The sequence below is a fragment of the Pagrus major genome, chromosome 21 (genome assembly GCF_040436345.1).
Source record: "Pagrus major chromosome 21, Pma_NU_1.0".
Classification (NCBI taxonomy): Eukaryota; Metazoa; Chordata; class Actinopteri; order Spariformes; family Sparidae; genus Pagrus; species Pagrus major.
The window spans coordinates 12,734,975-12,751,470 of record NC_133235.1 but is presented as its reverse complement, the minus strand read 5'-3'; the positions used below and the strand labels follow the sequence as shown (position 1 = coordinate 12,751,470).

Sequence of the window (16,496 nt, the reverse complement as noted above, 5' to 3'; positions counted from 1 at the left end):
GAAGCGCTTAAACGACTGCTGCTGGTTGTTGTCGCTGCGACGTTCACATGTTTTTTCAAACATTTGAAATTGTAGGCAGGGCGTTTAGCAGACAGAGCATATCCGCCCCTTAAAGAAGAATAAGGTGTACTTTTGTTGTCGACAACAGCATCTTCTCCAGAGTTTTCTTCTTGTTGGTGTGAATAGAAAGCAAACTATCGTTGTCGGCATCATTTATTAGCATTCTCGCAGATAAAACACACATTTAATCAAACAGTGAAAAAGCGAAACGGGGTAGGGTTGAATAAATTCGTGCTAATTGTGGCCACTTGCTGGAGCTACAATACCATGTGGGGCAAGTAAATATATATGTGGGTGTGGGGGTACTTTGGATGCTATGACCGGAAGTTGACTTTCACATTAAGGCATTTATTGTGAAAGCGGAAGTTAATTTGACTCATGTTTGCCAGCTTGACTCGGCGATAGCGTCATAGTTTACAAACCACACATTACTAAGAACCGCTCTAAGACATTAGCGCAGATTGTGAGGCACAGCTGAGTACACTTCGGCACACGTTTCGTCAGTTCGGTTGATCACCAAAAAACCCGAAACGTGAGTTGTAGCAGAATACATTGCGCCTGCGCCGTGAACCTCCGTTTTTTCCCAGCTTGAGGTATGTTGGTTGAAAATCAGCAGCTGCTGCAAAGAGCAGAGGCGCAGGCAAAGTGCAATATCACAGCGATTAACACGGACAAGACAAGACGACAGGCTGGAGCCGTGGATCACAGTGGAGCTGAAATCGGGTAATATGCAGTCATTTCTGCCCGCTTTGTGAACCGGACGAGTCGTCTCATGCTGAAGACGTTTTTCCCCCGTGTGCTCTGGATGGTCTCCCGCAGCCAGGTCCACGTATTGAGATGATCTATTTCTGTGATGGCGAAGGGTCTGTTTCCACGGGCCTGGGTGAAAAAGTCTTTCTACTTCCAGGTAATGCCACTGTTCGTTAATGGCTCTGTGGAGCAGATTAGCGTTATATACTGCGGGTTGGGTTTAAATTGAATGTGAGCCTGTGCATAATGGGGTCATCGTGATGTCACATCTGAATGACAGCTGTCAGGAAACCTATTTTGGCTGCTTTGATTGGTATCAAGGGCTGTTTTCAGCATACCTGAGGAATGTGAGAGATCAGGCTGACGGTGTCTGTGCTGATCCAGACTGGTTGGTACAGAGCTGAGTGCAGGCCTGCCACTGAGAGTGTTTTTAACACGTGAGGAGAAATTGGTAATCCATGCCAGGACTGATTTACCTAGGGCCAGGGTGGAATCTCTGGATCATTTCAAGTTATCTTCTTCGCAGATTTTGCACTGAAAAGAAGCCAAGACGTTCACTCACCCTTAGCCAGAGCAGCAGTTTTGATAGGAAAATAAGGTTGAGCCTTCTGATTTGAGTACCAGTGGTCTGCTGCCAGCTCCAGTTCAGTACAGAGTACTGGAGGATTTGCCTGAGGAAAGAGTAAACATTCCTACATCACAACATGCAATACAGTGACTGCATTGCAACTTTGAGCATGGACTACAATCTAACAGGCTCAGGTGGTAAAACCAGTTGGCAGAGCTGATCACATCTCTATTCAGCCAATTTTTGACTACTCTAGTGTTGGTGCTGGTTAATTCAACGAAATCAGACTGAATTTCGCCACATTTCATCCTGTACACACAAACAACACTGTGCACAAGTGGTTTCTTTCAATTTAGAGTTAGATAGATAGATTTTATTGTCCTTTCCAGGATAATTATTTTCACATGCCGTACAGCCACAAGAATTACACAAACAACTTGTGTAATTCTTGTGGCTGTACGAGTTGAAAGTGTGGTCGCGTATGTGTTTACATTCTGTCTCATGTCCTTTGTCAGGGTTTCCTCTGTTCCTGTTTGGGTGCAGAGTTTGTATGTGCAAGGACAGGAGTGATTTTGGCTGGACTTTTAGTTCTAGTAGGATATTTTAGCAGATTAGTGCACTTTGTAGCCTACGGAGCGCACTTCCAACTTAATTTGTACCTTTTTATATTTAGGTAAATGTCCACACACCTACATAATGCAAAATCTGCATGCAAATCTAAAAAGAAGTCTTGCAGGGTGTTGACGCACCAACACGTGTTGGCCGAGGCAGGCTATTCATGTCTGTTACAGGACGTGACAAACAGCCACATAACATCTGAACACCTATTTGACTAATGTAGGACAAATGTCTTTTGAATTTCAAAGTAGCAGAGTTCAATAGGCCACATGAAAGCCAGATTGGGGTTCGGTGAATTTCTCTCTTTCCTGTTGAGTCTCTTTGATACCAACACTGCCGTTCTGAAGTACCTTTGCCCTGTTGTGGGGTGTAATAGGAAGAAGTTAATTAGGCTGTAAAGATGCCTTTTGCACTCAGGGATGGTATCAACCATCTCTGTGCTGTGGTGTGTGTGGGCAGTCACATTGTGCCTGCAGACAGGAAGACACAAACTGAATGGGCTCTGTCCTGAGGAGTTCTGTGGACTCCGTAGAAAACACCCTGAAGAGAGCTCCTGTGATACTGCAGGTCTTCTGTTCCTGTCTCCGACACGACTGTAAGAAGTCAATACTTCATGAGGGTTGATGCTCAGTAACTGAATCTAACTGTTGACAGCTGGTAATCGTACAGCGCCACAGGGTTTATGTACTGTGTGCCTTTGCAGTTTGAAGCGTTTTCCTGTCTGCACTACTCATTACCAGCTTCCTTTACCCACCTTACCTGTGGTATACTACTATACTCTTTAAGGACATGCCCTTTCATTTGGTGGATTAGGTTAAAGGATAACCATTAACCATAAAATGGAAATTCAGTCCTTATCTATTCACCATCATGCCGATGGAAAGGCAGGTGTTTCAAGTTTCATATTCCATAAAACATTTCTGGGGCTTCACAGTAAAACAGCATTCTCCTAAACAACTGAATTAGATGGGGGGGGACAAAAACACAACTGGAGATAAAATACAAATTCTCCAGCTTGTTTTTGGAAAAAAACAACATTTTTTAAACAAGTCTCCATTTATTTTAGTTGTTAAGGAGAATGCTTTAAATCTGTTTTACAGTGAAGCTCCAGAAATGTTTCGTGGACTACAAAACTTTGACTTTCCATCGGCTCAGGACTGAATTCATAATGACTTAAAACTGTTGCTTTTATTACACTCGTCTTCAAGTGTAATATTTGAAATTCTTTTGTTTTTTACTTAACTTTTCTCACTGAGTTCAACCTCTGAGTCACTTTACATTTGCAGAACAGTACACTACTCAAAATTAGTTAGAGTTATTGGATATGGTTGCATATATTCACTTGCTTGGATATGCAGTAAAAGTCGAGTGAAATGTGCCACATTATTTTTGGGACCAAAAGATATTAACAAAACACAAAATAAAAATTCAGATACATCACAGAATAAACAATCAAGTGAAACACTAAAATATCCTAATATCCCTAACTAAGTTTGACTAGTGTATATACTTTTTTCCTCCCTGTCTGTGATCAGTTAAGTTTATCTAATGTTTTCTTAGCTAAGACAAACACGACATTCAGTTCAATGGAAGAGGAGACAGTTGAGGACCACTGAGAAGGAGTGCAACTCTCTGCTGCTCAGGTTTCACTTCTTTAACTCAGAGGCCTCATCATGGGTTTGCAGACACGCTGAGGCACACCACCAGACAGAAAAACGTGCACACATGACTGTGTATATCGCCTCAGATCTGATAGTGGTGTGTTGTTGCTCTACACTCCTCTGATGCCTCCTGTTCCCTCCCTGGAGGCCCACTTCTGTTCGCACTGGAGATGTCTCATAATAGCCTGCTGATGCCAATGGACAATTTGTTGTAATGCACCAAAGGGAACGCGAGGCAGGAAGATTATGGTTTTCTTGCTTTTCTGTAAAGCCTCTAGCTCACTGTGGGGCTGTGTTGCATATTTGTGAACAAAAACACTCCAGACATCATCAGGGTTTTACTACACCCAAAACCCACAAAGAAGTTCTATGCCTTAATCTTAGAAGAATCTGATTTTCATTACAGTAATTAAACCATCCGTGTGGCTCTGATGCTTTAATTTCTGCTGCAGTTTATATGGACACAAAACAGAGAGATCTTCTGTCCAGATCAGAGCTTGTTTACTAAGAACTATAATCACAGCACATCAAAGATAAAAAGGGCTCGTGTTTGGTCCCTGCCTCAGTGGGTGCATATTTTGTTGGGATTTGGAAACCGTGCTGGAGCTGAAATGAGAGGAACAGCACGCTGCCAAAATACACACAACATAAGCTGTTCCTGCCATGTGATCAGAGTGAGAATCAAAATCACTTTATCCTCCCCAAGTGCAGTTACAGTCCGTGGAGAAAAACTTACCGCAGAAGTCACATACTGTGGCTTCCACAGCAAATTTGACCTAAATTCTTTTTACCGCTCCGCTGCGCTTTCCAACAACTTACTTTTCTCCGTGTTTTTTTACTTGCAGTAGTCATAATAAGTCTATAATGATCATTTGATTAACTGATCCATCAGTCAGTTCCAATAAACATGGACACATTTGTTGTGCAGTTTCATATTTTGAAGAGTTGCTTCCTTTTCTGTTTTATAACTCAAATGGAAGACTTTAATCTTCACAGTATTTTTTTTTTTTGCCAATGTGAAATCAATGCCTAAAGGATAGGTTCACTCAAAAAAGACAAAAAAAGATAATTCAGTCATTATCTATTCAATGTCAAGCTGATGGAAAGTGAAGTCTCGTAGTCCACAAACATTTCTAGAGCTTCACAGCAAAACAGTGTTGCACCATTCTGATAAACAACTGAAGTAGATATGGACTGAAAGAAAACAACCTTAAACAAACAAAAAATGGCTCCATACAGCCCATCCAGCATAATCCAAGATCCCAAATTGATTTGAAAATATGTTATTTACAGTCTCTTTAAAGCCAAAATCTTCAAAAGTGTCAGCTTCCGGAGACTTGGACTTTGCCGGACAAACTGTATGGAGCCATTTTATTTTTGGATTTTTTTTAAACAAGTCCTGATCTACTTTAGCTGTTTAGGAGAATGCTGCAGCATTGTTTTTCTGTGAAGCCCCAGAAATGTTTTCCATCAGTACGGGGTTGAGAGGATAATGACTGAATTTCTTTTTTGGGTGAACTTATCCTTTTAAGTTAATTAATAAGTATAATAAACAGGCTGAAATAAAACATCAGATGCTGCTCTTGTTCTGTTCTGTTCTTTTCAACCATGTTGTTTTGCCTTTAGATCACAGTTAGTTTTTCTTCTGAGTTTTGGTGCTCTGAATCTCCACTGTTCTTGAGAAGTGAAGACTCAAGGTTGATTTATTTTATCATTTTACATCAGGGTTGTACAACGAGATGTCCCTATATGCTACTCACGAAAACAGAAAACAGACTTCTGTTTATATCACACCATTTCTGTGTGTTATCACCGTGGAAAATAACTGACTTACTGCATTTACTTGCACAATGTGACAGAAACAACAGGCCCTCTGTCTAAAGGTGCATTGTGAGACATGTGCTGCATGAATCCTGTGACACAGGCAGTAATTAGATTTTTTTTAACGAGCTATAACCAGAATGGCATGCTGGAACAACTGGATCTGTACCCCCAGCTTACTGAGCTATTGTAGGCGACTAATCAGCTAGGCTGTACCTTGTTATGGGACACCCCCATGCTGTCACCATGGTAACCTATTATGTGATCAGGTTTGATTAGGGAGTGCAAATGTCTCGCTTGGATCGACACCCTTTCCAGGTACTGTGCCTGGATAACATGTTAATGCAGGCAGAACATCTCAGATTAATAACTTCAGAACACACACGTGAAGGGATTTTAAAAAAGGACTTCAACATTTTCACGATTGCACAGTACAGTGAACATACTCTGGACTTACATTTCTGTTTGTGCTCTCCCCTCGTAGGCTCGGATCTCCTTTGTGCGGGTGAAGTACCTGTTCCTCACATGGCTGACGGTGCTGGTGGGGAGCTGGGTGATCTATGTGCAATACTCTGCCTACACAGAGCTGTGCAGAGGACACGAGTGCAAGAATGCCATTGTGAGTACTGACCTTGTTTGTTCATCCTTATTTGTTTGGACCTCGTTTTGAATGATTTTTGTAATGGATTTTTATTTTGTAAAACTTCTACTTCTCTGTTTAAGACCTAGAGAATAAAACTATAAAGAGACTTGACACTATATCACACTTTCTTACATTTTCTCCAAGTGTGATAAATACAGGAAGGGGATCATTGATGGCTCGGCCTGCAGCAGTCTGTGTGACAAAGAAACGCTCTACATGAGCAGGTGTCTGTCAACACTGCCAAACAACCAGGTAGGACACAATGTTTACTTTCTGTTGAACTTGTAACTCCACTACTCTCAATTTTCAGCTTTTTTTTTGGGTGAAGTTATCCTTTAAAGATTCGTTTGGTCAGGTTTACACAGGAAGCTGGGGAGACCATGATGGGATCATCCGCTGTAAACTGGGCGAGGTCGTGCACTACGAGCTGGGCGAGGAGCCGGAGCCACGGAGAGAGGCCCCCGTGTTTGACAAGCCCACCAGAGGCACATCGGTGGAGAAGTTCAGAGAGATGGTTTTTAATCACCTCAAGGTAAAGGACCTGAGTCAGAGAGCGTCATACAGAAAATCCAAATGTTTTAGTCTGTGAAATGAACTGAAGCCTGAAGGACCCTCTCTGAGTGTCTGTTCTTTTCTCTCCACCAGTCCAAGCTTGGAGAGCAGGCTAACCTCGCCAGCCTCGTCAGCCAGATCCTCTCCATCGCCGATGGCAACAAAGATGGACGGGTGTCACTGCCAGAAGCCCGCTCCACATGGGCCCTCCTGCAGATGGACGAGGTATAATAACAACAGTCCTGACAAGTTATATGTTGTTGTTTTCAGATTATATCTCCCATATTTTATCAGACTGTTTAAACCCGACCAGGTGTTCGAGGATCCTCATCCTCACCAAACTAGAAAGACACTTTACTTAAAAGCTTTATCATTTGCCTTGACTGTTTCATTCATACAATTTAGGTTCATGCTGCACTGAAGAAAACTGGGTTGGGTTGTCAGTGTGAGAAATTCAGGATGTCATTGAGCATTCACAAGAAGAACCGTGTCACTTTAATGTGTGAAGTCCTCTGTCAGTAACAAGAATTAAGAGATGCTCCATGATATTGGTTTTTCTTATCTCTTGCTTGTTGTTTTTGACGTCTACAAACATGAAATGACTCCTCAGTGAGACATATTTGTGCTTGTTTTTAAGGTGCTGCTCGGCTTGCTGCTCCAGGACCGTGGACACACTCCTCGCCTCCTCGGCTACTGTGGGGACCTGTACATGACGGAGCGAGTTGCCTACAGGCCCCTGTACGGCTTGTCTCTACCCTGGCCACTGGTATCCTGGGTGCCCAGTGGCATGCAGCGCACTATGGACCAGTGGTTCACCCCCTCTTGGCCTCGCAAAGCTAAGATCTCCATGGGCCTGCTGGAGCTGGTGGAGGACATCTTCCATGGCACCTACGGCAGCTTTCTGATCTGCGACCTCGCCGCGGCGCACTTTGGTTACACCGACCGCCACGAGCTTCGTCTGACCCACACCCGAGCAGTGGTTCCTGAGGCAGAGTTCAGGCGCACCATGCGGGCGCTGAAGTGTGAGACGGATGCCGACTGTGTGTACGGGGTGGACTGCCGGACATCATGTGACGTGCCAGAGAAGCGGTGCAGGGAGGAGCCGGTTCAGCCAAACTTGGCAAAGGCGTGCAGTACACTGAAGGACTACCTCCTGCGTGGGGCGCCATCAGGAATGAGAGAGGAGCTGGAGAGGCAGTTGTACGCCTGTATGGCCCTCAAAGGTAATGCCGGACAGATGAACATGGAGCACTCGCTTATCCTCAACAACCTGAAAGCTCTGTTGTGGAGACAGATCTCACACACCAAGGACTCGTGACGAGGAGAGGAAGTCCCTCTGAAATCATGCCAGTCAGCTCCTCACGTGGAGCTGAGTATTACAGATGCTGTGATTTAGGAATAGCAAATTTAATGAAGTAATTTTTATCAAGTCTTAACACTTATGAATGATCAGACTGAAGGAGACTCTACCTCCTTTCTCCCAGTTTCACAACTTCGGGGCCTGGAACCCACATCCAAGTACTTTGGAATAAAATAAACTGAATGATTGCATGTTTCCATCAGTCACACTTAAAAACAGTTCATGCCGCCACATTATAATGTATTGTATTGTTCACCACAGAGGAATGTTACTGGGGCACTTCTGGACAAACAGATTTGTAAACAGATTTTAATGTTAGTCTCGAAAGCTGAGACACCAAATTGCTGTTTTTACCACAAAATCATGCTGAAATGTTTGAGCTGTTCAGGAAGACGTGACTTTTGTGAGAAACTCCAGTTTAAAGTGTAATGAAATTGCACTATTTTAAGCTCGAGCTCCTTAATTTTGTTGCTGCTGAGCACCAAAATATCATTTGGGAGTGTACCTTTGAAGGTACACCCCCTATCCCTAAGGCTGGTGATATTCTATGTTCTTATTTCTGTAATTAGTAAGCTCTCAATACTTTGGTGCTTACTGAAGTACTGAAAACAGCTCTCAAAACTATACTTTCATTTAAAAAAAAAAAAGTAATGTTTTCTTAAACCGCTGGGCACTGTATTTCTTAGCAAAGTTTACTCAAACAGGAGTAAATGATGCATTTCTTGGGGACTACTTTCAGCGGTGGATGAGTACACAGTTGGTGCATTAGTTTGTATTCACATTCAGTCAAAAAAAAACTACAGTGCCCATGTTCAGCATTATGACAAGAGGTGCAACATTTTACCTCCTTTCTTTTTATGGATTTTGGACACATTTGGATTCAATAGACCATATTCACTCTGCAGCCATTTTCCTCCGACTTCATGCTAAGGGGTGGGAAGCTTAAATGCTGGAATAATGTTAGCTGCTGTGCTCCAGCATGCAAGTTGTATAGGAAAGTTTTAGAGAATCTGAAAAATGTGTTATCATTTTATCACCTCCTCATTGACAGGCGACTGAAAAGATGACAGATGGTGATAATCTGGAGGGACATACAACATATTTCATAACCCATTAGCTAATGTTAGCATTCAGCCACTTTCTAGCTAACATTACTCTTTGATTACATTTAGTGGGTTTTATTTCTAGGCTTACATAAATGTGTCCACGATCTGCATTGATATTTTTAGAAATAATGTATACTTTAAATATCATTGTGTAACACTATCAGAGAGTGGTGTTTGCTAGGAAGTGTTTGAATGCTAACGTCATCTTTGACTATGACTCGCCACCTCTAACACAGCAGTACTACATTTGAGTTTTCTACCCTGAGCATGTCAGAGGAAAATGGCCACCATGTTAATAGAGATGGTGCTGTGACGGAGAAGAGTTCACCAGTTGAAGGTTTTGTTAACACAGGCTGATAATGGGGGGGGGGGGGGGGGGGAATAGGATATCACCAGACTTGACCTTTAAAAAGTGTAGAATAGTGAGAACATTGAAGGAAAAACCGGATTTAATTAGTGGAGTTATTTAACACTGAGCATTGAAACTGCTGGAGGCTTTTCCTTAAATTGTCTCATCTGCATGCCAACTTCAGGCAGTTCATTAGTTTCAAAGTGGACAATGTGGTGATAATTGTCAGTATTCCCTAGAGGTGATACACTGAATGTCAGTGTACTTCACTGGGCTGTACATCCTCCACCTGTAACGCTAGTGACATCAATGCTGCATCGACGACACGAAGAGAAACTATGTATTTAAGTTGTGAATGTTAGTTTTTCTCACCGAAAAGAGCATTTGTGGTACTGTGCTGTATTCACATTATATTTGGATTTATTCTCAGTGCCATAGAGATCATACTGAAGTCATTTATGAATGTTTACCACCAGTGGAGGTGAAGATCTTTATCAAATCTCGTGGTCACATCTGAATGCTGTATAAATTGTCCATGATCTCCTCCAGACATCGCTGTTGTAAAGTTACTGTGACCGAGTCAACGACCGGACTTGTTTAACCACTTTAACTGCATTTCAGAACAGACGTGACCTGTTAAAGCATGTCCACGCTGCTGTTTGAACTTTGATAAATGTAAAAGTGTTTACATGTTGAAGAGACCAGCATGATTTTGCACAATTAAACTACACACCACTTCACTGTAATCTCTGTTCAACTCTTTCTTTACACCACACCATCATCATACCTTGACTCATTTGTGGACTTAAGATAATCACTGTAAATATTATCATGGGTGTAATTTCAACACCCAAAAGTACAAACATCACATTAAATTGAAGAAGGAAAGTTCTGACAGAGACAAAAGCTTGAGTTTGAAATAAATTTATTTGTCTGTGATGTGTGTTGTGTCTTCGCAGCAGAGTGCTGTGCCGAGCCTCTAACCGTCCCCTTCTTCTTGTTCTTGTGCTCGTAAGAAACTGGCCTTTTTCTGGGCGACGCGGTCCTTCCTCTGTGCCAGAGATAACTTGGCGCGATTCCACCTGTCCGGAAAAGAGGCGACAACAACAGCTCCATTAACATTCAGCACAATGTTTGTCCGCTCAGCACTGGGATCTTCCCAGTACAGCCATTCAATACTTTGAAAGGAAGCTTGCGTTAAATGTGGGCAGTTATTTCCACTGGTATCAAAATTGTCACATGGGTATTTCTAAGAGTTACATCATCACATTTTGGCCCCCAGAAGCAGGAAAAGCACCTTGCAAATTTGTCTCATGTCTCACATCGCCAGTATAGGTGTTGTGAGACATGAGAAAAACGAAAGGCAATTCAGATACTGAAATCAAGAACCCACCTCTTCTTCTTGACGTCTTTTTTCGGTTTCTTTTCGTGTACTGGGTTTGCTCTGATGCCGGCGTGTGCTTTCTTATACATTTCTTCTACCTGTAAAGAAACAAAACATACATGTTAGTACACCAACTCTAGGTATTTCACGTTGTGCAGGATGGTTCATCTTGCTTCTCTCAGCCCCGTCTTGAAAGGACAGTGAACATCAGCCAGTGCAAATGAAGGACCAACTACATTTTGCTCAGCGTGCTTTGTATCATCATCAAGAAGCAGAGAACCAAACCATCTATTTTAGAACAATTTTCTTTGTAATCATGGTCAGGCCTGATGTAAATGCACTAATCATGCAGGGAAGACAGTTCTTTTGATATGAGAGTTAAAATAAATCTAAGAACTTAATGTCCAATATCCATTTTTAGATAAACTTGGGACAAGCATTTTTGGTACGACTCTCTTAAACTTTTTATGTGATCTAACAGTGTACTGGGAAGAAAAAGTTAGTTTTAGAATGAACTTGTCAGTGCTCTCTGGTGGACAAATTATGTAATGGAGACACCATTTCTAAAATTACCTCAAACATGGTCTCGATTTATGTCCTGCAATTGGTTACTTATTGAGCAAACTATATGGGGGCCACGGCTCTCCTCACCATAAATCAGCCATTATCACAGTCCATAGTCATTCCACTGTTTCAACTATCTTCAACTCAAGTTTGGTTGAAATGAACCTTTATTTCACAGAGTTAGATGTGAATATATTCTGGCTCTACGCACTGCTTTTCCCCAACTGTACATTAACAAATTCAGCTTGGTAAGCAGCCATTTCCTCAATCTTCCAAGTGACTGAAATCAATGAAGCTTACTAGCTATCTAAAACAACAATATGTTGCTGAAGTTTGATGGTTTCAATGTGTTTCTCTCCAGCTGTGCACTTTGAACTGCACTCTGCCATCTCACTTTTACAATGTGTTGGGCGTCACTCTCTTAGGGGGTTTTAGTAAGTAGTTGTTGTGTTGTACCCAAGTCAATGGGAAAAAAACTATTAAATAAATAAATGTATGTATGACTGCTTTGTTTTTCCTCCCATCACTGAACTCTCCAACGTAAAGGCGACTTTATCCAGTTTAAAAAGAAAACGTGTTTCAAAGGACTCCAGATGGATGGTTGAACTCTAGTCTATTGTAGACACAAAGTGTGATGTGTTGTCTATTTTCATGGGTAAAGAGCCTTCATCTTACTGTGTCTGGCGTGACTCCGTTCTTGATGAAGCGTGAGAACTGTTTCTTGTAGGCATCCTCGTCCTCCTCCATCAGGTAAGACATGTAGTCGGCCACGTTCATACCCATGATGTGTTTGCGATGCACCTCTGCGTTGAACTCCTTACTCTCTATGTCGTAACCGGGGAAGCGTTTTAGACTGGAAACAAGGAAAAGAAGCGGTCAGACAATACACCAAACTTAAACTCTAAGTTGACTAGTTAAGTTTTTGTACTTTTATAAATGTATTTATCCAAAAATTGTTGGTTTCTTGTACTTGTGTTCAGTCTACTACAGTGCTCTGCTAAACAATCACACTGTAATACAACGACAGAGGTTTGCTTTGGTTCATCTTGCTTCTCTCAGCCCCGTCTTGAAAGGACAGTAAACATCAGCTAATGCAAATGAAGGACCAACTACATTTTGCTCAGCGTGCTTTGTATCATCATCAAGAAGAAGGGAACCAAACAATCGTGCAAAAGTTACGAGTGACTTTGAGAGAAAGTGTCTCAAAAGAAAGACAACTAATGTCCTCTCTCCACTCTGAGATATGCGAGTTTTATCAGTGTTATACGTTGAGTAATTCAGGGGCAACTTATGCATTTTTCATTAAATCCTGTTTGTGCACCTTTAATCCTCGCTTGAAATCACAAATCTAATGTCGAGATGGTTTCAGAAAAAGAGAAAATAATCTCTAAAAAAAAAAAAAAAAAACACATTATATTTGTGAATCACCAGTGGGTGCTGTTGTCATACTCGTATCATACTGACCTGTGAGGAATGGACAGCCCACCGTCGACTGCCCCCTTTAGGGCTCCAAACACCTTGTTCCCTGTGGTGGTTCTAGCCAGACCTGCATCCAGGTAACACGTGAAGGCACCCGGCTGTCCGTCAATGCTCTCTACGTTGAATTCATCTCCCGTCACCTCCACCTGGCCCTCGTACACCTGGTCCATGCCGAACTTGTGCAGCAGCTAAGAGGAGGAAGTGGGAGGAAGGCACAAAAAGAGGATGTGAGCATTCTTAGGAAAGACGCAATGATGCCTTTTACTTTCTCTCCACCAATTGTGAAATATGGTGATATTATAAATTTGACCTTTGATATTGCTATGTCGGCACAATTCTCACTGTCCTATTCAAGTGTAGATGTTCGTGCACGTGTGCTCTTACCCGGCGAGCCAGCAGCAGCCCGGTGCAGTAGGCTGCAGCGTAGTTAGTGAGGCCTACAGTGATACCATATTTGGGCAACTCGTGAGAGTAAGCAGCACACACGATATGGTCTCCTTCAATCTTTGCATAGGCAATCTGGAAAAGAGAGAGAAAGTTAGGAGAGTTATGCCATTTTCAACATGTCGCAACACGAGTATCACTCAGTTTCCCAGTCACTGACCTGGCAGCAGAGGTCCCTGTTGGAGAACCTGACGATCATGCGGTACTTGGGTGTGTTGTACTTGTTCTTGTCCTGCACAACCAGGCGCTTACGGGCGAAGAAGTCAGTTTTCCCCTCTGTAGAGTTAGCAACACACAATCATTACCAAAGCACTGTTTAAACACACTGAAGAGGAGCTTGGCTTGATGGCGCATGCTCAGTGTCAAGCCTGTGAAGCCCTGTGTCTGGATGATTTCAGATTCTCTTACCTCTCCTCCTCCTGAACTTGACTTCATATCTCTTGAAGTAGGACTTGTTTTTCACCACTTTGACGAAACCCTGAGAGGAGAGGCAGGGTCAACATGTTAACACGCGAGCTTTAACAGGGAAGTAACACACAACAAGTACCACAAATCAGCTGTTTTGCTGTGCTTCACGGTGTTGACAGTGTCGTATAGAGGTGCTTTAATGAGTTATCAACGGCTTGGTGTGAGTGTCCCGTGCTGCAGGTCAGCTGAGGTTTCATCAGCCATTGAGGCGCCACGCTGCAGCTCAGCGGCTCACCGGCTGAGTCCGACCGAACAGCCGCAAACATCCACCAACATCTGACTCTCAAACCATCGTCAACACTTTTACACCATCAAACACATCCCTACACGTCCACTACATCTGCACTGGATGTGTATCGATATAATTTACTCACCATTTTCAGAGGATTTTGCTCCTCTTCCTCCTGGACTCAGCAGCTGTCTCTCGATAGCGGAAGGCTGACTTTGCAGCTTCTCTTTAGCAGGACGTGTGATGGCGGCAGCGCCCCCTGCCGGCCCGGAGGCGACACGACACATGGACCAACAGGGGGCAGCAACCACACAGACACAGCAGGGCTTCACTCAACTTCTGCAACAGTGATTTTTCCTCCTTACTGAAGGTTAGCACAATATAATACAATTTAATGCACATTGTTGTTAAGCTGAATGAAATGTTCACAACAATGGAAAGCAAAATGGTGAAATGTAAGAAATTGCCCCAAATAGAGAAAATGCTGAGAAAAAATGAGTTTCCAGATCATTATCTAGGCCTTTTATTTAGGTGTATACAAGAAATGCCGCTCAGTGTGTTTTACAAAATCAGTGGTCAGACAGCAGTTCTAATATTTAAGTATATATTTTTAAAATAATGTAGATTAAATAAACAATTAAAATAAATATAAATGAAATAATACAAATAACAGAAAATATCATTATTTGAACTACTTCCGAAGTCATCATTTTAAGAAATTTAGTAGTAATAACATATTTTAAATTAAGGTACGAAAAAAAATTATTTTAAACCCCACAGTTTATGTTGAGAACTATTTGGGACATATATTGGCATCGTATCAATCAGTTAGTTTGAGGCAACTTTAAAAATACATGAAGAATCCTTAATATAATAATTAAAATCTTTATCACTTATGACCCACTAGAAGTGTGTGGCGATGTGTGTATCTGCAGAGATTCTGCCCTCTGCCTGTATTTTCTTATTTTCTCAGTATTTTGCTCCGTTCAGGACGAGTCTGGGTGTCAGTTGCGTGAAGCCCCAAGCCAATTACAGCACAAGGTCGAAGCTCAGCATAACGACCAGGTTACATCCCTGTGACCATCTGTCTGCTCTGCTTTCGGTCTGTCATAAAGAACTGCAGATCTGTGTGTCTGTTTGACCGAGGGCAGGGCTGAACTACAAACACACAAAGCAGAGAGGCAAACAGTGGAGAGTATGAAGTGCACACTTCAGCTGCATCCACATATAATCTGCAGGGTTGTGCAGACGCGTGGGTGTTTTTATTTGTGCTTTAGAATGTAACAGCCGTGAAACAATCAGGAAATAACGTTCTCACTAACAGCGCTCCATCTCTTCATTCACTCCTGCCACTCTTTCTCTCTCTGTCTCGCTCGTTAACTGGGGAGGAGGGGTCAACTTTGAATGCTGTGTTTACAAACAACAAGCATCTATTAGCAATAGTCAGCAAAATACAAGAAATGATTTGATGATTCTCTAATTTCAAACATGACGAGCACAGTGATGATGAGGCCTGACTGCTTTCAGGAAACCTTGCTGTGATACTGTGTAAGGTTAGCTCTGTCGATGTATCATCCATTCTCAACAAAATGATGATGATTTGGGCTGGAAAAGTCCAAATGATGAAATGTCTGAAGCCTGGGCGGATTTGAATTTTTCAGAGAGGTCACAATTTTTTACGCCTGAATCAGAATATGACACAGATTTACTAGACTCGTATTTGTTCCTAGCTTAACATTGTTATTTAAAGTAAATTGTGAAAATATAACTTCTTCTTTTCTGTCCACCTGTTGAAACCTTGTATGCGTTTTAGAATTTAGAGTTATACAGTCCAACGTACAAATGGAATAAGTGGAAATGTATAACGTGGTACAACAATGACAAAAGCAGCTATAATTTCAATTTTTGGTCACACTTCTCTATTTTTAACACAACCATAGCACAAGCACAACCTGGAAAACTGCCATAATATACCAGAGGGAGTAATACACTCACAGCACTTCCCAAAAGAGTTGACATTCAGCAACACTTAGTAAGAATGACATGAGTAAGAAAGTCTCACAGTGTGGACCTATTTCCAAACACCAGACTGGTGCTGCTGCTGATCCTCCCATGAAGCCCTTCTGTGACTCATACGAGAACTAAATGTCAGAGTGGCGATTCATTCAGAGGGGTCAGTGTTACTCCATAGGTCCCAGTGTTCATGGACATGAACAGGAATGTATTCAGACACAGGACTAAACAGATAAGAGTCCTGATATCAGGAACAGACTGTCAGAAAATGTCCAACACCTGACACCAAGAGCAACACAAAACAGGCTGGAAATCAAAGCAACTTGATTTTCTGCCTTTTTCCTCTGAGCTGTGAAAAAAATAATCATATCTCTCATATTATTTTGTCCAGTGACCCACAACTGATATTTTCAACTTTAGTCGAGCT

The 16,496-nt window shown here is 42.1% G+C and overlaps 2 protein-coding genes across 2 annotated transcripts; one reads left to right on the top strand and one right to left on the bottom strand.

Annotated features, from left to right (window-relative positions):
• Window positions 1-423: 423 nt before the first annotated feature.
• Window positions 424-9,506, top strand: dipk1aa (divergent protein kinase domain 1Aa). The gene is made up of 6 exons (XM_073490912.1): window positions 424-967; window positions 5,963-6,097; window positions 6,266-6,373; window positions 6,477-6,653; window positions 6,767-6,898; window positions 7,311-9,506. The coding sequence occupies exons 1-6, from the start codon at window positions 914-916 to the stop codon at window positions 7,989-7,991; spliced, it is 1,287 nt and encodes a 428-aa protein (XP_073347013.1). The 5' UTR covers window positions 424-913; the 3' UTR covers window positions 7,992-9,506.
• Window positions 9,507-10,396: 890 nt separating this feature from the next.
• rpl5a (ribosomal protein L5a) lies at window positions 10,397-14,301 on the bottom strand. Its single transcript, XM_073490914.1, has 8 exons — window positions 14,202-14,301; window positions 13,768-13,837; window positions 13,520-13,635; window positions 13,300-13,434; window positions 12,901-13,103; window positions 12,112-12,289; window positions 10,882-10,970; window positions 10,397-10,570 (listed from the first exon to the last, which is right to left on the bottom strand). Exons 1-8 carry the CDS (start codon window positions 14,202-14,204, stop codon window positions 10,468-10,470), a joined length of 897 nt encoding a protein of 298 aa, XP_073347015.1. The 5' UTR covers window positions 14,205-14,301; the 3' UTR covers window positions 10,397-10,467.
• Between the last annotated feature and the right edge of the window lie 2,195 nt (window positions 14,302-16,496).

What these genes read in the sequence shown, in the direction of transcription:
- dipk1aa (XM_073490912.1), top strand. Translation starts at nt 914, where the DNA reads ATGGCGAAGGGTCTGTTTCCACGGGCCTGGGTGAAAAAGTCTTTCTAC. An exon ending in ACGAGTGCAAGAATGCCATT is followed by an intron (nt 6,098 to 6,265) that starts GTGAGTACTGAC and finishes ATTTTCTCCAAG; the next exon opens with TGTGATAAATACAGGAAGGG. An exon ending in CCCTCCTGCAGATGGACGAG is followed by an intron (nt 6,899 to 7,310) that starts GTATAATAACAA and finishes CTTGTTTTTAAG; the next exon opens with GTGCTGCTCGGCTTGCTGCT.
- rpl5a (XM_073490914.1), bottom strand. An exon ending in GGCTGCTGCTGGCTCGCCGG is followed by an intron (nt 13,104 to 13,299) that starts GTAAGAGCACAC and finishes TCCTCCTCTTAG; the next exon opens with CTGCTGCACAAGTTCGGCAT. An exon ending in GGGCTGTCCATTCCTCACAG is followed by an intron (nt 12,290 to 12,900) that starts GTCAGTATGATA and finishes CCTTGTTTCCAG; the next exon opens with TCTAAAACGCTTCCCCGGTT.